The 24470-nt window shown below is 44.3% G+C and overlaps 1 protein-coding gene across 4 annotated transcripts in view; it reads right to left on the bottom strand.

Moving 5' to 3' along the window:
- Nucleotides 1-11379: 11379 nt before the first annotated feature.
- Nucleotides 11380-24470, bottom strand: part of LOC130291291 (UDP-N-acetylglucosamine transferase subunit ALG13 homolog) — a 30625-nt gene continuing 17534 nt past the window's right edge. For 3 of the 4 annotated variants that reach the window (XM_056539893.1, XM_056539892.1, XM_056539895.1), the window contains exons 2-4: nt 16998-17160; nt 15947-16085; nt 11380-11596 (exon numbers count right to left, since the gene is read on the bottom strand). In XM_056539893.1, the coding sequence (XP_056395868.1) occupies nt 11485-11596; nt 15947-16085; nt 16998-17160 (414 nt within the window). In that variant the 3' untranslated portion in view covers nt 11380-11484. Of the gene's footprint in view, nt 11597-15946; nt 16086-16997; nt 17161-24470 lie in introns of those variants that run through there. The other variant, XM_056539894.1, reaches the window with a different exon arrangement.

The following is a 24470-nucleotide window of genomic DNA, read 5'->3' as shown; positions in this document are numbered from 1 at the left end:
TTCTGCTACAGTTTTCTGAAATCAGGGTAGAAAGTAGCATTTTTAACCATGATTTGCACAAGTGGGGAATGATTTTTTTAAACACTTTTAGGAAAATCCCGGCAGAAAAACAATTCACACAGCAAAAAACACAAGGTGTGAAAACCCTGCCTCAGGGGAGGTGTATACCTCCGATATATCATGATCCCATAAAAATGGCAGCAACAAAATACAGATCTGCATGAGGAGGGGCCTGGCACCCAGCAGGAAGGAATCTGGTAGGTGATGATGTCATACTATAGTTCATAGCAAATCAGCTGACCCAGGACTGATATCCTCTGGGAGTTAGACTAGTGATCACATGACCAAGTAAGAGTAATCATGGATGCAGCGGTACTAGAATAAAACAAGGGGAATGTGTCATTTGGACAGGGTGGTTGGGCTTTTCATTTACACCTATGTCCTGGGGTGACACGTACAGTGGGGGAGATTTATCAAAACCTGTCCAGAGGAAAAGTTGTTGAGTTGCCCATAGCAACCAATCAGATCGCTTCTTTCATTTTGCAGAGGCTTTGTTAAAAATGAAAAACGCGATCTGATTGGTTGCTATGGGCAACTCAACAACTTTTTCTCTGGACAGGTTTTGATAAATCTCCCCCATTGTCTCCTTGTTGTAGTGTAGCTCAGTATGGGCCTTTTTAAGTGTTTTTATCAATGTTTCTTTTTTGCTTACATTGTGCTTCATGTATATTTAATAAAATGTTATTATTTTCACTATGGGTGTGCATCTTTGGGTGTGCATCTGTTATAGCATTTTTCTTGCCTTGAGTTTTTGCAGAATAAAACAAAATGACGCTTATATGACGCTTTTATATGATATAAAAAAAAACTGGAGTGCTTCTATAATAAACACTAATCTACTAGATCATCTGTCTTAAAGACCCCAAACCATGTCTGCATTATGGTGACTTTAGAAGGAGCAGACTGCAGTCATAGAATACGGAACTATTGCATCCAGCGAATCCCAGGTGATTGTAGATGTTCTCCATCTGGCACACACCAATATGGTGACTTCTCATGATGACTGTAGTATTCCTAGACATCATTGGCTTCTCACTTCTGCAGCTATCCCCATCCTTTACTAATGAAAGTTGCCAATGCCGCAGCTGATGCTGCCATAACTTTCCTCAATATCACTGCTGCCTAAAACAACTATACTTCAGATGTAAGGATGTGGAAATTATTATATAAGGGGTATAACTACAAAATAATGGGCCCAAACCAATTTATACAGTCATTTGGATTTTAGATGAAATCCCTGCTGCTCATGGACCCCCTTTTTCAGACAGACTGCTGTTAACTGGCCCTCCCCTCATAGAAACTGGTACTTTTTCACAGAGACTAATTCTTTTGGCGTTCCTTTTAATGAGAATGCGCTCATGGCTTTCCTCTCTCACATAGGCTGCTGCTCATGCCCCCCTCTCTAAAAACAGACTGCTGCTCATGTTCCCCCCTCCCTCACACAGATTGCTGCTCATAGCCACCCACTCTCATAGACTGACTCATCCACATTCACTCCCCTGCCTGCCACCATCTTGATTATTCAAATTCTTTACTCTCAGGTCACTAGGATGCGAGAATCGTCAGAAAGAGGTGAACAGTGTTATTACCTGTGCCTCTGAAGCCTTGATACACCCGACACCCGGGGGTAAAAAGGTAGCGGTGCCAGCACTGTGATTAGAAATCGTAAAACACAAAGAAATGTCCGTTTGGCACTGCAACTTCCTAACTGCTGGAGGTACCTGGACTAGGGTGGTGCTCTGGCTAAAGACGAAATTCAGCAAGTTCACAATATTCAACAGAAGGATGAATGAAAGCCGGCCACTCACCAGTAAGTTCTTTCTTCAGGCTTTTATTGTAGCAACATAATACTCACATTGACGTACGGGGGGATACAAAAAGGAAGAGCAGGGGGGTACAGAGGCGACAAGCTCCATTTCGCACACTCAAGTGCTTCGTCCGGCCCTGCTCTTCCTTTTTTATCCCTCCGTACGTCAATGTATTATGTTGCTACAATAAAAGCCTGAAGAAAGAACTTACTGGTGAGTGGCCGGCTTTCATTCATCCTTCTGTTGAATATTGTGAACTGTGTTTAGAAAGCAGAGCAATCCCCTCCCCCCTGCCATCTCTCACATCCTATTGATGCGAGAGTAAAGAATATGAATAATCAAAATGGGGCAGGCTGCGGGCGGAATATGAGGCAGGGGAGCTCAGCCAGCCAGCTCCCCACCTCCAATGTGCACTGGAGAGCAATATGAATAAAACTATTCACTAACATAACTCTGCACGGATTAAAGTAAGTGAACCCTCATTTTACAGCTATTCGCTTGCACTATAACCTACTATATTGGGTTTAGTGCAGGTGAACAAGTAGTCAGATTCTCTTTGACATCATTTACATTCACTTATGTAGCCATCATTCTGATGTTACACTAACTGCTGCATTTTTTTTATGATTCCAAAAACAAAGAAGCCGACAAGGTAAATGACAGAAGTCACTATTGTTCGTAGACTAATTCATGCAGCAACGTGATCACCTCCAAGTGCGGCATTATCTCACGTGTCAGCTTCATCTAAGTCAAGTGTGGGAAAAAACTATTATACTTTTGAAATGTCAGAAACAATACATACAGTGCCCTGGAAGTTTATTGTAAGTTTACATAGTCCATCCCAAAGCAACAATTTATTCAGCTAGTACTGGGGTTAGATAATAATGTCTAATGCTAGGTTCACACGGCCGTTTGCTTCCGACCCGTTAAGGGACCGATCGGCAAACCGCTACGACCAGGTCATGACGGACCCCATTCACTTGCATGTGGTTCATCGGTGACCTGGTAATTTTACAGGATTTTAGCGGGGGGGGGGGGGGGGGGGGGGGGGAATAGAGCTTGCACAATTTTTGCTCCGCTAAACTGCCCGGATTGCTGATGGAACTCTGAATAGCAGAGGCTGACGACAATGTGAATGAGGCCTTATTCCACTATGGATTTCACCCATTCTACCATAATCCACAGTACAATATGCGTGTTATGCATGCAGATTAGTCCCAGGTTTAAGTTCATGTACCAGTTAACATAAGATTTTGAATTTGCAACATTATTATATCCATACCAATCTTCTGAAAGGAATTTTTACAAAAAGCCTTTCAGAGGCTTTAGGGTGTGTGTTTAACCCCTTAAGGACCCAGCCAATTTTCCCTGTAGGACCCGGCTATTTTTTTGCACATCTGACCACTGTCCCTTTAAGCATTAAAAACTCTGGGATGATTTTACCTTTCATTCTGATTCAGAGATTGTTTTTTCGTGACATATTCTACTTTATATTAGTGGTAACATTTTGTCGATACTTGCATCATTTCTTGGTGACAAATTCCAAAATTTGATGAAAAAATAGAAAATGTTGCATTTTTCTAACTTTGAAGCTCTCTGCTTATAAGGAAAATGGATATTCCAAATAAATTATATATTGATTCACATATACAATATGTTTACTTTATGTTTGCATCATAAAGTTGACATGTTTTTACTTTTGGAAGACATCAGAGGGCTTCAAAGTATAGCAGCAATTTTCCAATTTTTCACATTTTCTAAATCGAAATTTTTCAGGGACCAGTTCAGTTTTGAAGTGGATTTGAAGGGCCTTCTTATTAGAAATACCCCATAAATGACCCCATTATAAAAACTGCACCCCTCAAAGTATTCAAAATTACATTCAAAAGGGTTTATTAACCCTTTAGGTGTTTCATAGGAATAGCAGCAAATTGAAGGAGAAAATTAAAAATCTTCATTTTTTTACACTGGCATGTTCTTGTAGACCCAGTTTTTGAATTTTTGCAAGAGGTAATGAGAGAAATTGGGTTACAAATTTTGGGGGGCTTTTTCTCCTGAGTAAGGAAATACCTCATATGTGTATGTGAAGTGTTTGGTGGCCGTAGTAGAGGGCTCAGAAGGGAAGGAGCAACAATGGGATTTTGTTGAGTGAAATTTGCTGAAATGGTTTATGGGGGGCATGTTGCATTTAGGAAGCCCCTATGGTGCCAGAACAGCAGAAACCCCCCACATGGCATATTATTTTTGGAAACTACACCCCTCAAGGAACGTAACAAGGGGGATAGTGAGCCTTAAAACCTCACATGTGTTTCACAACCCTTTTACAAGGGGAAATAGGAGAAAATAACCCCCAAAATTTGAAACCCCATTTCTTCTGAGTATGGAAATACCCCATGTGTGGACGTCAAGTGCTCTGCTGGCGAACTACAATGCTCAGAGGAGAAGGAGCGCCATTGAGCTTTTAAAGAGTGAATTTGTTTGGACAGGGAGTCAGGGGCCATGTGTAATTACAAAGCTCCCGTGGTGCCAGAACAGTGGATCCCCCCACATGTGATCCCATTTTGGAAACTACACCCCTCACAGAATTTAATAAGGGGTGCAGTGAGTATTTACACCCCACTGGCGTTTGACAGATCTTTGGAACAGTGGGCTGTGCAAATGAAAAATAAAATGTTTTAATTTTCACGGACCACTGTTCCAAAAATCTACCAGACACCTGTGGTGCGTAAATGCTCACTGTACCCCTTATTACATTCTGTGAGGGGTGTAGTTTCCAAAATGGGGTCACATGCAGGGGGAGTCCATTGTTCTGGCACTATGGGGGCTTTGTAAACACACGTGGCCTTCAATTCTGGACAAATTTTCTCTTCAAAAGCCCAATGGCGCTCCTTCTCTTCTGAGCATTGTAGTTCGCCCGCAGAGCACTTTACATCCACATTTGGGGTATTTTTATATTCAGAAGAAATGGGGTTACACGTTTTGGAGGGCTTTTTTTCCTATTTTCCCTTGTGAAATGAAAAATTTAGGGTAACACCAACATTTTAGTGAAAACATTTTTTTTTTCATTTTCCCATCGAACTTTAATGAAAATTCGTCAAACACCTGTGGGGTGTTAAGGCTCACTATACCCCTTGTTACGTTCCGTGATGGGTGTAGTTTCCAAAATGGGGGCACATGTGGGTATTTATTTTTTTTTGTGTTTATGTCAGAACCGCTGGAAAATCAGCCACCCCTGTGCAAATCACTAATTTAGGCCTCAAATGTACATAGTGCACTCTCACTCCTGAGCCTTGTTGTGCGCCCGCAGAGCATTTTACGCCCACAAATGGAGTATTTCCGTACTCAGGAGAAATTGTGTAACAAATTTTGGGGGTCTTTTTTACCTTTTACCGCTTGTGAAAATAAAAAGTATGGGGCAACACCAGCATGTTAGTGTAATTTTTTTTACACTAACAAGCTGGTGTAGCCCCCAACTTTTCCTTTTCATAAGGGGTAAAAGGAGAAAAAGCCCCCAAAATTTGTAGTGCAATTTCTCCCGAGTACGGAAATACCCCATATGTGGCCCTAAACTGTTTCCCTGAAATACGACAGGGCTCTGAAGTGAGAGAGCGGCATGCGCATTTGAGGACTGAATTAGGGACTGCATAGGGGTGGACATAGGGGTATTCTACATCAGTGATTCCCAAACAGGGTGCCTCCAGCGGTTGCTAAACTCTCAGCATGCCTGGACAGTCAGTGGCTGTCCGGAAATGCTGGGAGTTGTTGTTTTGCAACAGCTGGAGGCTCCGTTTTGGAAACACTGCTGTACAATACGTTTTTCATTTTTATTGGGGGGGGGGGGGGGGGGGGACAGTGTAAGGGTTAGGGTTCATTTGTACTGACGGGTTACGGTGAGTTTCCCGCTAGGAGTTTGCGCTGCAGCGAAAAAATTTGCCGCAGCTCAAACTTCAAGAAACTTACTGTAAACCTGCCCGTGTGAATGTACCCTGTACATTCACATGGGGGGGGGGGGGTTGCAAACCTCCAGCTGATTCAAAACTACAACTCCCAGCATGTACTGACAGACCGTGCATGCTGGGAGTTGTACTTTTGCAACAGCTGGAGGCACACTGGTTCAGTTAGGTTCTGTTACCGAACTCAGTATTTTCCAACCAGTGTGCCTCCAGCTGTTGCAAAACTGCAACTCCTAGCATGTACTGATCGCCGAAGGGCATGCTGGGATATGTAGTTTTGCAACATCTGGAGGGTCACAGTTTGGAGATCACTGTATAGTGGTCTCAAACTGTAGCCCTCCAGATGTTGCTAAGCAACTCACCGGCTTCCGTAGGATACAGGGAGCCAGCCGCACGATGTCGCCACCCGCCGATCTCCAACGTCTATTGTCGCCTCCGCCCCCATGGATGGGTAAGTGGATCTTCGTCCCCGGTCCTTTGTAATTTCCCCGTTCTGCCCCGGCTATTGTGGGTGGGCAGAATGGGGAAAGCGAAAGTAAACCCCCCTGCCCCCGATCTGCTATTGGTCGTCGCATCTATACAACCAATAGCAGGGATAGAAGGGGTGGCACCCCTGCCACCTCACTCCTATCCCTTCAGGGGGATCGTAAGTGTCTTGGACAACCCCGATTCCCCTGATTTTCCGGGTCACCATAGACCCGTATGACCCGGAATTGCACAAATCGCAGGTGTGAATTCACATGCGATTTGCCGCGATCGCCGACATGGGGGGGGGGGTCTGATGACCCCCCCTTGGAATGTGCACGGGATGCCTGCTGATAGATATCAGCAGTCACCCCGGTCCGATCCCCGCCCGGCGGGGACCAGAATTGCCCATGACATACATGTAGGTCATGGGTCCTTAACCCCTTAACGACGCAAGACGTATATTTACGTCCTGCGCCAGCTCCCGCGATATGAAGCGGGATCGCGCCGCGATCCTGCATCATATCGCGTCGGTCCCGGCGCTCATCAACGGCCGGGACCCGCGGCTAATACCACACATCGCCGATCGCTGCGATGTGCGGTATTAACCCTTTAAAAGCGGCGGTCAAAGCTGACCGCCGCTTCTAAAGTGAAACTGAAAGTGACCCGGCTGCTCAGTCGGGCTGTTCGGGACCGCCGTGGTGAAATCGCAGCGCCCCGAACAGCTGACCGGACACCGGGAGGGCCCTTACCTGCCTCCTCGGTGTCCGATCGACGAATGACTGCTCCGTGCCTGAGATCCAGGCAGGAGCAGTCAAGCGCCGATAATGCTGATCACAGGCGTGTTAATGCACGCCAGTGATCAGCATAGGAGATCAGTGTGTGCAGTGTTATAGGTCCCTATGGGACCTATAACACTGCAAAAAAAAATTTTTTTAAAAAGTGTTAATAAAAGGTAATTTAACCCCTTCCCTAATAAAAGTTTGAATCACCCCCCTTTTCCCATAAAAAAAAAAAAACATCTGTGGTATCGCCGCGTGCGTAAATGTCCAAACTATAAAAATATATCATTAATTAAAACGCACGGTCAATGGCGTACGCGCAAAAAAATTCCAAATTCCAAAAAAGCGTATTTTGGTCACTTTTTATACCATTAAAAAAATGAATAAAAAGTGATCAAAAAGTCCGATCAAAACAAAAATCATACCGATAAAAACTACAGATCACGGCGTAAAAAATGAGTCCTCATACCGCCCTGTACGTGGAAAAATAAAAAAGTTATAGGGGTCAGAAGAGGACATTTTTAAAGTATACATTTTCCTGCATGTAGTTATGATTTTTTCCAGAAGTGCGACAAAATCAAACCTATATAAGTAGGGTATCATTTTAACTGTATGGACCTACAGAATAATGATAAGGTGTAATTTTTACCGAAATATGCACTGCGTAGAAACGGAAGCCCCCAAAAGTTAAAAAATGGCGTTTTTTTTTCGATTATGTCGCACAATGATTTTTTTTTCCGTTTCGCCGTGCATTTTTGGGTAAAATGACTAATGTCACTGCAAAGTAGAATTGGCGACGCAAAAAATAAGCCATAATATGGATTTTTAGGTGGAAAATTTAAAGGGTTATGATTTTTAAAAGGTAAGGAGGAAAAAACGAAAGTGCAAAAACCCCGAGTCCTTAAGGGGTTAAAGGGATAATCTGGGGAAATAAAACTTATCCCCTGTCCACAGCAATAAGTTTATGATGAAAGGGGGGGGGGGGGTGTCTGACCACTGGGCATCATAGTGATGCGAGAGTAAAGAATTGGAATAATCAAAATGGGGGCAGGCAGCGGCAAATATGAGGCAGGGGAGCTCAGTCAGCTGGCTCCCCACCTCCAATGTGCGCTGGAGAGCAATATGAATAAAACTATTCACTAACATAACTCGGATTAAAGTAAGTGAACCCTCATTTTACAGCTATTCACTTGCACTATAACCTAGCATATTGGGTTTAGTGCGGGTGACCCAGTAGTCAGATTCTCAAATACAGTTTGTTTCTTGAAAAATAATATTTTCAGAAAAAGTGTACATTTTATATGGCTGGCTCGCTAGCTTTAGTTTACTAAATGTTTTAAGACTTAACACAAAGTTTGCACTTCCTTAAAGGAGAACTCCAGAATACAAAAATTGTCCCCCATACCTTCCTTCACTCCCCCGGGGCCTCCGATAACCGGCTCCGGTCTCCGCCGCGATCCTCTTCCTGGTTGCTGGTGGTCGGTGAGTCATACTGCACTCAGCCAATCACCGGCTGCAGTCCCGACTCGGCCAGGGATAGGCTGAGCGGCAGTGTGAGAACGCTTCAAGACACAAAATTCTTCACTACAACGGCACCTGCTGACGGGGCCGAAAACGTCACAATGCCGCTCAGCCTATCGCCGGCCGAGTCGGGACTTCGCTGCGGCCAGTGATTGGCAGTATGACCCGTCGACCACTAGCAACCAGGAAGAGGATCGCAGCAGAGACCAGTGCGGGTTACCGGAGGCATCGGGGGAGCGAAGGAAGGTATGTGCATCTATTTTTTTTTTTACTGCCGGCAGTATGGGGGGGGACAATTTGTGTGTTCTGAAGTTCTCCTTTAAGAGAAGTTCATGATTGTTCTAAAGTGGGTTGATAAGATCAATACATATTGAACATGTATTCCACTATGTGTAGCTTGAAATGGCATTAAAAAAATGGTTTATATCTTGTACCCTCAAAGCTGTCATTGTGGTCGGTTCAGGTCACCCGCTGCTCACTGTTTCGGAGGCAAGTGAACACATAATAAACAGAAAAGATCAACACTGATTATTAAATTGAAACAAAAAAAAAGGGAACATTTATTTACAAGGAGGAAAGGGAAAATGCAGTCAGTCTGGAAAAGTTCTTGAAACAGCTGTTCTTTACACTCTTTGGTGTGGAACATCATGTGTCATCTAAAATAAATAATTACACACAAAATTCAAGACGTTACACACATCAGACACAATTGCTTACAAACGTGACAAAAATAGAGAAATTTATGTTTAGTTACCCAGACATAGTTTCTTGCTGTGGGATTCTTCCCTTGGAGCTGCACAATAGGCATCAGATTGGTCTCCATCATCCACATGACGGCAGTGGTGGATCATGGGTGCCGAGTCAGACACACTTCTTGAGTTTGAGTGTGTGTCATCTGGTTCGATAACCTAAGGGTTTTTCTTTAGCGCGTCACGCCACGCCCCCGCCATTCATGTCTATGGGAGGGGCGTGGCATCACTAGGGGGCGGGGTCATGACATCACATCCCCATCTCGGAGGCAGCGCCCGGCACAGAATGTTGGGGGCTGCACAGATATCGCAGTGTTTCCCAGCGGCGGGACCCCTGCGATAATACAGCTTATCCCCTATCCTTTGGATGGGGGATAAGATGTATATAGCCGGAATACCCCTTTAAGGCACAAGAATCATTTGTGCAGCCACAAGTGCCAATCTCTATGGCTTTGAAGCGATATTTGGCTTCACAAATTTTGGGGCAGGGCTTAGGTGCGCATTGAAATTGTCCCGAATTCTGTTACATGTTTGAAGCACGACTCCAGTGTATATTAAGTTTCATTCGATGCCTAGAATGCTTGAATAGGGACTCATTTGTTATACTTTATTTAAAGGGGTTCTCCGGTGAAAAACATTATTTTTTTTTTTTTAAATCAACTGGTGCCAGAAAGTTAAACAGATTTGTAAATTACTTCTATTAAAAAATCTTAATCCTTCCTGTACTTATTAGCTGCTGAATACTACAGCGGAAATTCTTTTCTTTTTGAAACACAGAGCTGTCTGCTGACATCATGAGCACAGTGCTCTCTGCTGACATCTCTGTCCATTTTAGGGACTGCCCAGAACAGCATATGTTTGCTATGGGGATTTCCTTTTACCATTTTCCTAAAAATGGACTGAGATGTCAACAGAGAGCACTGTGCTCATGATGTCAGCAGACAGATCTGTGTTTCAAACGGAAAAGAATTTCCACTGTAGTATTCAGCAGCTAATAAGTACAGGAAGGATTAAGATTTTTTAATAGAAGTCATTTACAAATCTGTTTAACTTTCTGGCAAGAGTTGAATTAAAATAAAAAAAGTTTTTCACCGGAGTACCCCTTTAACTTACTTGCACCGTTCGGCTGTAAACTCTCACTATCATCTCCCATTACCTGGTATTTTCTGCTTACTACACCGTTTATAGCGGAATCTGTAGCCAGTTCATACCTGCACTGGCTAAGTCTAGGTATTCTAGTCTTATTAGGGAACGCCGCCTACTGACATGCACATTACCCTGTCTGCCTGTATAGCGTTGGTAAATGAAGCTGCTAGAAGAGCACATGCACTTTGGCTCTATGCTAGGTCATGCCCTCCTGTTTAAAGGGAACCTCTCATCAAAAAAACTTTTGATATATTATAGATTAATGTATGCAGAATAACTTTACAATTGCATGTTATTAAAAAATATGCTTCTTTCTATTTAATTTTCCATTTTGAAGAAATGACCACTAGGGGTCTCCCTACCAGTCCTGGCAGCAAGCATTTCAGACTCATGCTGGAGTCCTAAACACTATGAGCTGCCAGTCTGCTTTGTTCACAAAGGAGAACACTCAGAGCAGCCAGCCTGCTTTGTTCACAGCCTGTTTGGCTGTGAACAAAGCAGGCTGGCAGCTCTGAGTGTTTAGGACTCCAGCATGAGTCAGAAATGCTTGCTGACAGGACTGATCGGGAAAAATACAATAGAAAGAAGCATATTTTTCATTAACATGCTATTGGAAAGTTATTCAACATTCATTAATCTAAAATATATCAAAAGTTTATTTGATGAGAGGTACCCTTTAATGGATCCTTACCCCAAATTTAAGTACATACCATATTAAAGATCAAAATGTTTATGAGCGGTCCTAGTGACAGGTTTGGTATCTCTGAGAAGGTACCACCACAGCAGCACCCCCCCTAGGGTATCTAAAGTTGTGTTTTGTTTCCGATGCCTCCATTTTCTCTTACTATATAAAGTGACGTCACGACTGATACAAATCGCACACAAAATAAAATAGCACAGAAAATGTATCTTTAATAAGATCCAAAGTAACAAATAGTTCTGTATCAGTCATAATAAGCAAGTCTTCCAGAGAATTGTGGAATCGTCCATTCCTTTACTGCTATCGAAGGCCCACAACACCATCTAAAAAGTCTGCAAATATTTCTGGATGACCTGGCGGGAAGACTTTCAAAGATGACAGGTCCATTGTCTTTAATGTGTTTTCAAGGGTGCTGATGAAAAGAATAAACAGTAAGGTTTTACACATTCCTGTCAAAAGCTATTATGGCTCTTAAAAATACAATGGAGTACAGAAGCGGTTTTTGGGTGTAAATCTGGAATGAGGCTTCTTTCCCTAAAGGGAATCTGTCAGCTATATACGAAGTAATAGGCACCGTAAATCTATCTTATGACCTAACTGTTGGTGTCCGCAGCGCTGTACTTTGTTGAAACAACAGTGACCACTTAGAGGAAATCTGTACAAACACTGCATAAAACAATAGCACAATTCAAAATACTGTAATAAATCTTATTAGAGAAAAATGCCTCTTTCTACACAGTCATTATTATTACTTTGTCACTTTCCATTCCTCCACCTGATTTCACACCCTTTCACTGCAGTCTGCACTTTCCGATTCAGTGAGCTGCTGCGGCAAAAAAAAAAATGTTTTTGGGTTGCAACCAATGGCCAATGTATGCCTCTGTACAGAAGCATGTGTGTGTTGTATCTGCTGGAGGACATGTATTGTAATGAAACATCTATTGTGGAGAAACTATGAGTGTTTTCTCAGAGACAGTATCAAAAAAAGGTAAAGTGTCCCTTCGATTTCTAAAAACTTTGACATGTCTCAGGGTTTAGCGGTGATCTTCATCCAGTTGCACTAAACAAGCTCTATATGGAGCCCCTCTAGTGTAAGAGAGATGAGATGAAGATCTCAGCCAGAAGAAGAGTGAAGTTCATAGCCTCGCGCTTCTCACAACTCAATCTAATGATCAGTGGAAGTCTCACCACTGGGTCCTAAACCAGTCAGAGCTTTTAAAGGGGTACTCCACTTGCCAGCGTTCAGAAGTAATTGTTCCGAACACTGTTTTCGCGCTGCGGGGGTCGACCACGCCCCCCGTGACATCATGGCCACGTCCCCTCAATGCAAGTCTCTGGGAGTGGGTGTGACAGCTGTCCCAAACCCTCCTTGGACTTGGATTGAGGGGCATGGCCATGATGTCATGAGGGGCGTGGTCGACCCCCACAATGCGAAAACAGCGTTCGGAACATTTACTTCTGAACGCTGGCCAATGGAGTACCCCTTTAAGACTCTGATATGTCAAACTTTTTTTTCAAGTGAAAGGGACACTTTAATTAAAAATAATCTTAGAACACAGCACCAACATGGTCTATGCGGGATCGGTCCTGTCAGACTAATCTGATTTGCTTCTATGAGGAGGTCAGTTATAGCTTGGACCGGGTGGGGTGGAGGGTGTTGCGTATCCAGATTTTATCAAAGCAGTATGACAGCATGCCACATACACAACGAGAACATAAAATGAAGATGATGGGATTATGGGACAGCTACTCAGTCAGAATACAGGAAGATCTCCGAACACAGAGAGCAGGCAGTGTGTGAGCTTCTGTGATTGGCTGAGAGGAGGCCACACCCCCACTGCAGCTCAAGTGAGAGAAGGATTCAGTGCACAGTTCCCTCCATAGCATAGAGAAGGAGCAGAAGTGTGACAGCATGTTCATCCTCCTACAGCGACATGTACCCCAGTAGTAAGGGGAGGGGGAAGGGGGTTTGTTACAGTGTGCCAGCTCAGTAGTAAAGAGATGACAAGGGGAAGGGGTTTGTTACAATGTGCACCTCAGTAGTAAAAAGATGTCATGAGGAGGAGATTTGTTACAGTGTGCCATCCCAGTAGTAAGGAGATGGCATGAGGAAAGGGGTGTTTCTGTGTGTTATCAGTGTGTGATCCCAGTAGTAAGGAGATTACATGATGAGGAGGTTTGTTACAGTGTGTCACCCCAGTTGTAAGGAGATTACCTGAGGAGGAGGTTTGTTACAGTGTATCACCCCAGTAATAAGGAGATTACATGAGGAGGATTGTTACAGTGTGTCACCCCAGTTGTAAGGAGATTACCTGAGGAGGAGGTTTGTTACAGTGTGTCACCCCAGTAATAAGAAGATTACATGAGGAGGATTGTTACAGTGTGTCACCCCAGTAATAAGGAGAATACATAAGGAGGAGGTTTATAACATTGTGTCACCCCCAAGGAGATGGGGAATATGTGCAGAGCATTGCACCCTAGAATCTGTACATTCCTTTGTTAGAAGATGGGGTTAGACAAAAAAAATCATTGGGAGCAGGCTGGAGCAGGATAGAAAAACCAGTCCCGCACAGGGCTCTACTACATAGTGTATAAGCAGGCAAACTCCAGTAATCTTCTTCTGTGTGACATGTGCAGCATAAAACCAGAGGGGAAAGGGTTACTAAGCAGAGTGCAGTGATTGGCTGACAGCTCAGTGACACTCGGCTTCTTTATAATTACAGACTTCAGCTTCATAAGCCCTTAGGGGAGTCAGGCCGACAGTCAGAGAGGCGGAGCCCAGTGCCTCTTTCTGCGTACGTCATGTAATTGATTGACAGGAAGGGTTCACCTGCCTGCAGCAGCCCTGTGTAGCTCTGCTGAACGCACGCCCTGCCTGTCAATTCTCAAACATGAGAAGAAGACCCCGGGATGACAACCGGAGCAGATGAGGAGACCTCCATCCGTCATCACGGATGATCGAATCCCCACAGCTGTGCCACGGGCGATCCGATCATCCATTAGAAGAACCGATCTGCAGCAGATGCCAGGATCTGTATTGATCACTGCATCTGAGAGGTTAATGGCAGACATCAGCATAATTGCTGATGCCTGCCATTACCGGTGGGTCTCAGCGAGGACCTGAAGTGCAAGTTGCGAGCACCACTGCGATGCTCCGTTACATACAGGACGTAAATGTATGCCCTGAAGCATTAAGTACCATCGCATCAGGATACACGTCCATTGTCCTTACGGGGTTAAAGAAGTGGCCTACACTGTGCTCCTAATGAAGTGGCTTACATTGTGCCTCAGCTTACATCTTCATTATGTACATACCATTTATCCAAGGAAGGGATAACAGGTTGGTATCCTGTCTTTTCCCCGTTCTGCAATACAGCTGTTATTTTGAAAAACGGTTTAGGGTAATGGGGAACAGATCTGTCAGAACCATAAACTCCAACCCCAACACCCCCCCCCCCCCCATGTGAGCCCCTGTTATTTTATGTAATACATTGAGTATGAATGGCAAAACGCCCAAGCAATGTGGCTTTCTTCATACTGAAATGCAGATAACAGTAACATCTGGTGGCCAATGTGGAAATTACAATGATAATGATTTTACCACAATACCAAAATAATCCAAATATATGAATTGTACATGTCTGAGAATCTGATTTTTTTTTTTTATCATTTGTATTTCTGGTATAATATCTAGAAATGTGATATATTTTTAGACTATACACATGGGCCCACATTTATAAAAGAATGTCTACGGTAGAGCTATTTTCCCACGTTTATTTGGGTGGTGGGTTTGACTAGCGTGCATCTTATTTATGAAGAAGGTGCAGCAGGATGATGAATTTTGCGCAGCTCTGCTGTGGTGGGAAAAGCTCTACCACATACACCTTTTCTAGACGCTTGTGAGGAAGGGAAGTAGACACTTTCCCGGGTCCTGAATTTGGCAGGTTAGGTGTTTTTACTTTCACAGAGCTGCCGGGACATTTTTACTTGCATTTTAGACCCTACAATCAAATTTCATTGCAGTGTCTAAGGGGTTAAAGCTGGGCATCACCGTAATTGGTGATGTCTGGCATTAGAGATGGGTCCTGGTAGCAGATAGCCACCAGGACCACCCAGCTATGACCTGCGCTCAGCTCCTGAGCGCGTGTCATAGAAGGGGAGTGGGACGCTGTCATCCACAAGAGGTTAAAGGTTGAATTGTGGAAGGTAGAAATTATTCTCACGCATACTGGTAGGTGGTGTAGCTTTGCGCCTAAAAAGTACCTTTGCACACAAAATAGCGACTTTTGACAAAAGTCACAAATGATAAATACGTGACCACTGCATGGTCAACAAGAAAAGGTTCTACGGGTCGGCAAAAAGAGTGAAACTGTCTATATCAAAAGGCGCATAAAAGTCGCTAAATATGCTGCTTGCGCCTGAACTGCGCCAAAACATAGCACATCATGGGGGAGATTTATCATTGCTTTTAGAGCATTTTTTTGGTCTGTTTCTTTTCCTCCTTATCATCTAAGACCCATAACTTTTTTATTTTTCGACTGACTAATATCTGCATATTTTCCCTTGAAGATTTTTGTTCCACTGTATGTGAATTGGTTATTCCATTCACTAAATTTAGTTATGGAATATTTACAGATTTTCACAGAATGCTAAATCCTGCCAGAATCCTGAACATGGCCTAGTGTTACTGTTTACCTTTGGTTTTGTTGTATTAAAAACAGCAGAAGTAAGAATGAGGCCTCAAACCCTGAATCTGTGTTACCTGCATGTACAGTAGAGGAGGTGGCCATCTTTATGGAGTTGCTTTGCAAGTTCCAGCTGATGGTTGGACATTAGTTTCTCATTGATGACAACAATAAGAGGTTTTTGTGCTTCGAGTGTTTCTAAGCAGCTTCCAGCACCTATGGAGGAACATGAGCATTAGAGATAGAAGGGCAGAAGTCATTCTCACCAGAAGCACTCTCTTTTGGCGTTAGACAGCCATGATTTTCCAAATTCTATGAACTAAACTGTGAATTTGACAAATTTTATTCAGCCCTGAAATGAATAGAAAGCCTTTCAGAGTAGCAACTAATCTTGTTTTGGACTTCTTTTGAACCCTAACTTTGGCGCATGCTAGAAGCAATCACCAGATGGTGGTCAAAAACAGGGTCTCATATCCTCTTGTAGTATTACAACAGCTGGAGGGACACTGGTTGGGAAACATTGCTTTAGGGTGTATTCACACACATCAGATGCGATGCAGATGAGAAGATGCGCTCCACAGTAGTAAAATCCACAGATGTGGATCTGAAACTGCAGATGTTAATTCATGTATTTTTGAGTGACATGTCAACAAAGTGACTGCCCTGTAAAATATATATAAATCTGCAACTTCAAATCCACATCGGATGGGTACGTTCACACGTGTGGATTTGGCTGCACGTTTGGAATCAACGTGTAGCAAAATTATCTGCAGAAAATGTGCATGTGTGAACAGACACTTAGGGTAGGGCCACACAGAGTGACTGCAGAGCAATTTCCCAGCTGCAGCCAAGCAAGCTCTGTGTGTCTGCTCGTGAGTGCCAGCGGGAAATCCGCAGCTACAAGCAAACACACAGAGCTACCCTGCCGCAGCTGAGAGCTCACTCTGCAGTCGCATCCGCAGCGTGCTTCACACTGAAATACATTGCGGATCCACTGTGCGTGACCCTACCCTTAGGGGATGTACACATGCTCAAATCTCTGTAGGTATCATATTTTATTTCTTATGTTGGTTAGCACCTAATTCTTTATAAGTTCTCACATGTCTAAAAAAAAAAAATGTGAAGTACCTGCGTGGCTTATAACAAGATCGGCATTCCTAATATCTTCTGCTAAAGAGTCCTTATACCTGAAGACATCCAGGGTAAAACCAGCTGAGGTGAATGACTTCGGTTCTACTACTCCCCTTCCAATCTGGAGAGTCAGTCTGTTGTAGCCGAGGTCTTTGAGAATCTAGCAGAGCAAAAGACTGGGGGTTACACAAGGAACATGCAAGATCATGGAACTACTGCTGAACTGCTCTGACAACATTGCTGTGCGCACACTTAGGCAAGAAAAAATTTAAATTCTTCTATTCGAATTAGAAGGCCTTGTGCACAGAGCCCCGCTTGTCCTCAGTACACAGAGCCCCGCTTGTCCTCAGTACACAGAGCCCCGCTTGTCCTCAGTACACAGAGCCCCGCTTGTCCTCAGTACACAGAGCCCCGCTTGTCCTCAGTACACAGAGCCCCGCTTGTCCTCAGTACACAGAGCCCCGCTTGTCCTCAGTACACAGAGCCCCGCTTGTCCGCAGTACACAGAGCCCCGCTTGTCCGCAGTACACAGAGCCCCGCTTGTCCGCAGTACACAGAGCCCCGCTTGTCCTCAGTACACAGAGCCCCGCTTGTCCTCAGTACACAGAGCCCCGCTTGTCCTCAGTACACAGAGCCCCGCTTGTCCTCAGTACACAGAGCCCCGCTTGTCCTCAGTACACAGAGCCCCGCTTGTCCTCAGTACACAGAGCCCCGCTTGTCCTCAGTACACAGAGCCCCGCTTGTCCTCAGTACACAGAGCCCCGCTTGTCCTCAGTGTACAGAGGTGCCAGGCGGTAGAACACATCCTGCTACATTCCCTTGTCTTGCATTCAGAAACAATGGATGCCAGATGCAAAATAACACTTCCGGCAAGTTTTAGGCTGGGCACCAGACACATGTGAACCCAGCCTAAAAAGGTGTTTTTAACAGTATGCGTGATGTCGGGAATTTGATTGTTACATAATATTTCAATGCTAAATAATAGACAAAAATAAATGAATATGTTAAACTATTCAATAAAAATGTGGGTTCATTGTACTTTTTTATTCACTGTAAATACTGTGATAGGTGTATACGGACTGAGTATATACAATACAGAGGCATTTGTTAGGACATCCCTGAAGTAAGTGCTAACAAGGATTTAGAATGGAAAAGGTTTAAATTCATAATTAGATACCATTTTAACCCCTTAAGGACTGAGCCCTTTTTCACCTTAACCTCTTAAGGACCAATGACGTCCTGGGACGTCATGGCACCCTGGGCCTTAAGGACCAATGACGTCCCAGGACGTCATGGCGTTTTCCGGTCTCTGCCGCTCGACGGGCAGAGATCGGAACCGGATGCCTGCTGAAATCCTTCAGCAGGCATCCAGGGCAAACGCCTAGGGGGGCCATGAAGGCCCTTGCGATCTGCGGCGATACCGGGCTGATCGGGTCTCTGGGACCCGACCGCCCGGTAATTTTGCATGATCCCTGCTGTCACAGACAGCCAGGACCATGCTAAAGAATAGGAGCGAGGTGGCAAGCCTGCCACCTCCTCCTATTCCCTGCGATCTGTCGGTTAGTTAACCGACCAATCGCAGGGGGGGGGACGATTACTTCCTCCCGCCCTGCCCGGCCCCTGGAAGTCCGGAGAGGACGGGAGGAAGACTGGAGGACGAGGCGGGGGACGGGGGAGTGCTGGGGCCCGGCCCCGGTACTTACCCCGTCCCTGAAGACCCGGATCCCGGCGATGAAGACAGCGGCGGTGGCGACAGGTGAGTGGATCTTCAGCCGCGGTCGGGCTCTTTACAGCAATGCACGGCGCCGTAAAGCGACATGCATTGCTGTATTGGGACCCTGTATACTACAACTCCCAGCATGCCCAGACAGCCCTTGGCGTCTGGGCATGCTGGGAGTTGTAGTTTTGCAACATCTGGAGGGCCACAGTTTGGAGACCACTGTGCCCTTCCAGATGTTGCAAAACTACACATCCTCAGCATGCCCTTACTGTCCAGGCATGCTGAGAGTTGTAGTTCTGTAACATCTGGCCCTTCAGATGTTGCAGAACTACAACTCCCAGCATGCCTGGACAGTTTTGGCATACCGAGAGTTGTAGTTTTGTAACATCTGGAAGGGCACAGATTGGGAACCACTGTATTAGTGGTCTGCAAACTGTAGTCCTCCAGATGTTGCAAAACTACAACTCCAAGCATGCTGGGAGTTGTAGTTCAGCAACATCTGGCTCTAAAGATGTTGCCAAACTACTACTTCCAGCATGCCTGAGAATGTTTGGGAGTTGTGGTTTTGCAACAACTGGAGGCACACTGGTTGGGAAACATTGTCTCCCCGTGTGCCTCCAGCTGTTGCAAAACTATAACTACCAGCATGCACTGATAGACTGTGCATGCTGGGAGTTGTAGTTTTGCAACAGCTGGAGGCCCCCCCTGTGAATGTACAGGGTACATTCACATGGGCAGGGGGCTTACAGTGAGTATCAGGCTGCAAGTTTGTGATGCAGCAAATTTTGCGCAGCAGGTCAAACTCGCAGCGGGAAACTCGCTGTAATCCCCCGCCCGTGTGACTGTACCCTAAAAACACTACACTACCACAAAATAAAATAAAAAGTAAAAAACACTACATATACACATACCCCTACACAGCCCCCCTCCCCAATAAAAATGAAAAACGTCTGGTACGCCACTGTTTTCAAAATGGAGCCTCGAGCTGTTGCAAAACAACAACTCCCAGTATTGCCAGACAGCCGTTGACTGTCCAGGCATGCTGGGAGTTTTGCAACAGCTGGAGGCACCCTGTTTGGGAATCACTGGCGTAGAATACCCCTATGCAAATCCCTAATTCAGGCCTCAAATGCGCATGGCGCTCTCACTTCGGAGCCCTGTCGTATTTTAAGGCAACAGTTTAGGGTCACATATGGGGTATCGCCGTACTCGGGAGAAATTGCCTAACAAATTTTGGGGGGCTTTTTCTCCTTTCACCTCTTATGAAAAGGTGAAGTTGGGGTCTACACCAGCATGTTAGTGTAAAAAAATAAATTAACATGCTGGTGTTGCCCTATACTTTTCATTTAGACAAGAGGTAAAAAGGAAAAAGCCCCCAAAAATTTGTAATGCAATTTCTCCCGACTACGGAGATACCCCATAAGTGGGCGCAAAGTGCTCTGGGGGCGCACAACAAGGCCCAGAAGGGAGAGTGCATCATGTACATTTGAGGTGATTTGCACAGGGGTGGCTGATTGTTACAGAGGTTTTGACAAACGCCAAAAAAAAAATAAACCCACATGTGACCCCATTTCGGAAACTACACCCCTCACGGAATGTAATGAGGGGTGCAGTGAGAATTTATAAGGAAGGAAAATGGATATTCCAAATAAATTATATATTGATTCACATATACAATATGTCTGCTTTATGTTTGCATCATAAAATTGTCGAGTTTTTACTTTTGGAAGACACCAGAGGGCTTCAAAGTTCAGCAGCAATTTTCCAATTTTTCACAAAATTTTCTAAATCGAAATTATTCAGGGGCCAGTTCTGTTTTGAAGTGGATTTGAAGGGCCTTCATATTAGAAATACCCCACAAATGACCCCATTATAAAAACTGCACCCCTCAAAGTATACAAAATTACATTCAAAAGGTTTGTTAACCCTTTAGGTGTTTCACAGGAATAGCAGCTAATTGAAGGAGAACATTCAAAATCTTAATTTTTTACACTGGCATGTTCTTGTAGACCCAGTTATTGAATTCTTCCTAAAATTCTTCCTAAAATGTGTAACCCAATTTCTCTTGAGTAAGCACATACCTCATATGTGTATGTCAAGTGTTCGGCGGGTGCAGTAAAGGGCTCAGAAGGGAAGGATTTATTTATTTATTTTTTCTCTAAAATGCTAGTTTTCCCTCAAATTAAAATTTTTTACAAGGGATAATAGGACAAAATGCCCCCAAAATGTGTAACCCCATCTCTTCTGAGTATGGAAACACCCCATGTTAGGACGTAAAATGCTTTGCGGGTAAACTACAATGCTCAGAAGAGAAGGAGTCACATTAGGCTTTTGAAAAGCAAATTTTGCTGAAATAGTTTTGGGGGGCATGTCCCATTTAGGAAGCCACTATGGTGCCAGGACAGCAAAAAAAAAAAAAAAAAACATGGCATACCATTTTGGAAACTACACCCCTCAAGGTACGCAATAAGGGGTCAATTGAGCCTTAACACCCCACAGGTGTTTGACGACTTTTCGTTAAAGTTGGATGTGTAAATTTTTTTTTTCACTAAAATGCTGGTTTTCTCTCAAATTTTAAATTTTTACAAGGGATAATAGGAAAAAAAATGGTCTCAGACTGTACCCTCCAGATGTCGCTAGGCTTCTGTAGGATCCAGCCGCACGACGTCGCCGCCCGCCGATCTCAGTCTCCGGTTAAAGGGGTACTCCCGTGGAAAACTTTTTTTTTTTTTAAATCAACTGGTGCCAGAAAGTTAAACAGATTTGTAAATCCCTTCTATTAAAAAATCGTAATCCTTCCAGTACTTTTTAGGGGCTGTATACTAAAGACAAATCCAAAAAAGAAATTAATTTCCTCTGATGTCATGACTACAGTGCTCTCTGCTGACCTCTGCTGTCCATTTTAGGAACTGTCCAGAGCAGCATATGTCTGCTATGGGGATTTTCTCCTGCTCTGGACAGTTCCTAAAATGGACAGCAGAGGTCAGCAGAGAGCGCTGTGGTCGTGACATCAGAGGAATTGCATTTCTTTTTTGGATTTTTCTTTCGTATACAGCCCCTAAAAAGTACTGGAAGGATTAAGATTTTTTTTTAATAGAAATTATTTACAAATCTGTTTAACTTTCTGGCACCAGTTGATTTAAAAAAAAAAAAGTTTTACACAGGAGTACTGACAGCTCTGATCATCCCTATTTTCCGGGCGATCGGGTCATCAGAGACCTGATCAGGCCCAAATTGCCGCAAATGGCCGTTCTGAATCGATCGGCCATTTGCGGCGATCGCAGACATGGGGGGCTCTCAGGACCCGCCCAGGCATTTGCACGGGATGATTTCAGCAGGCATCCCGGTCCGGTCCCCGACTGGCTAGCGGCGGGGACCGAAATTCCCACGGGCGTATCCATATGCCCTCAGTCCTTAAGGACTTTAAAACGGGGGCGTATCCACCGCCGTCCTTAAGGGGTTAAGCCAAAGTCAAAAGTGGATTCAGCAAGAAGGCCTTAAAAAAGCAAGACTATATTTTGGCAAAATGAACTTGAGTAAGTAAAATCCTTCTGGGAAAACGTCTTGTGGACAGATGAGACAAAGATAGAGCATTTTGGTAAAGCACATCATTCTAGGGTTTACAGAAAACAGAATGAGGCCTACAAAGAAAAGAACACAGTACCTACAGTGAAATATGGTGGAGGTTCAATGATGTTTTGGGGTTGTTTTGCGGCCTCTGGCACTAGGTGATTTGAATGTGTACAAGGTATCATGAAATCTGAGGATTATCAACGGATTTTGGGTCGCACTGTACAGCCCAGTGTCAGAAAGCTGGGCTTAAAGCCGAGATCTTGGGTCTTTCAGCAGGACAATGACCCCAAACATATGTCATAAAGCTCCCAGAAATGGATGGCAGCAAAGCGCTGGAGAGTTCTGAAGTGGCCAGCAATGAGTCCAAATCTAAATACCATTGAACACCTGTGGAGAGATCTTAAAATTGCTTTTGGGAAAAGGCGCCTTCCAATAAGAGAGACCTGGAGCAGTTTGTAAAGGAAGAGTGGTCCAACATTCCGGCTGAGAGGTGTAAGAAGCTTATTGATGGTTATAGGAAGCAACTGATTTCAGTTATTTTTTCCAAAGGGTGTGCAACCAAATATTAAGTTAAGGGTGCCAATAATTTTGTCCAGACCATTTTTGGAGTTTGATGTGACATTATGTCCAATTTGCTTTTTTCCCCTCCTTTTTTGGTTTAGTTCCAATATACACAAAGGGAATAAACATGTGTATAGCAAAACATGTGTTACTGCAATCCTTTTCTGTGAGAAATACTTCATATTCTAGAAAAATGTCAGGGGTGCTAACATTTACGGTCATGACTGTACATGGCCTTAATCGTATGGGTTCGTAGGAGACAAATATAAAGAGAAGTACATAAATGTATTTAAATTTGTAGACATGCAACAGCCAGAGGCACCCTGATTGGGAAACACTGCCCTATAATGTGCACAAAGTGGCAACAGATTCTCTCTAAAGCAGGGGTCTCCAAACTGTGGCCCTCCAGCTGTTGCAAAACTACAACTCCCAGCATGCCCGGAAAGCCATTGACTGTCCGGGCATTCTGGAGTTGTGGTTTTGCAACAGCTGGAGGTCCGCAGAATGGACACCCTTGCTCTAAAGGATATGTTCAAACGTGCACAAATTACTGGTCAATAGGTAGCAAAATCAGATGCGGAAAATATGCAGAAAAATACACGTGAATAGACCCTTAGGCTGGTTTCTGAGGAAAATGCCATGATTTTGTGAATTATTTCACCCCTTTTTACCAGCATTTTTTGGCTTAAACGCTTTGATTAGGCGTTGGTTGGGTGAGATGTTTTTCCTCCTATAGACCTCTGTTTTTTTCTGCTCATAAAACACACAAGTGAACGTGTGCTGTGGGTTTCTTTTGTATGCTTTCCCCCCATTCTTACGCATACCTCCCAACTTTTGCTGAGATAAAGGAGGGACAAGACCCGCCCCTGACCGCCCCCTCAGCCATGCCCCAGACCACGCCTGTACATTCGGAATGGAAATACCTATATAAAAAGGGGCATTTACACCACATTTTCTTTAACCCATTAACGACCCAGGACTTACCGGTACGTCCTGAGTCCTCTCCCTTTCCTTAATGCGGGGCCACGGCGGGTGGGGCCCGTGGCTAATAGCGTGTGGCACTGATCGCGGTGCCGCACACTATTAACCCTTTAGACGCACCGTTCAAAGTTGATCGCCGTGTCTAAAGTGAAAGTAAACTACCCCCAGCAAGCTCAATGGGTTGTTCGGGACTGCCGCGGCAGAATCGCGGCATCCTGACCAGTTGAAGGACACATGGAGGGTCCCTACCTTCCTCCTGGTGTCCAATCGCCGAATGACTGCTCCGTGCCTGAGATCCAGGCAGGAGCAGTCAAGCGGCAGAATCATTGATCAATGTTATCCTATGGGATAACAATGATCAATGTAAAAGATCAGTGTGTACAGTGTTATAACCTCCTATGGGAGCTATAACATTGCAAAAAAAAAAAGTTAATAAAGATCATTTAACCCCTTCCCTAATAAAAGTAAGAATCACCCCTCCTTCTTCCATAAAAAATAAATAAACGACTGAGTAAATAAAAATAAAAAATAAACATATGTGGTTTCGCCTAGGGCAGGGCGGTATGGCCAAATATGTGCATCACTGTATTTTTGTAACTTATGGCGGTTCCACGGTATATAATGGTATACCCCCC

Source organism: Hyla sarda, chromosome 9 (genome assembly GCF_029499605.1).
Source record: "Hyla sarda isolate aHylSar1 chromosome 9, aHylSar1.hap1, whole genome shotgun sequence".
Classification (NCBI taxonomy): domain Eukaryota; kingdom Metazoa; phylum Chordata; class Amphibia; order Anura; family Hylidae; genus Hyla; species Hyla sarda.
Note: the sequence above shows the minus strand (reverse complement) of the source record. Positions and strands in the feature narration are given on the sequence as shown.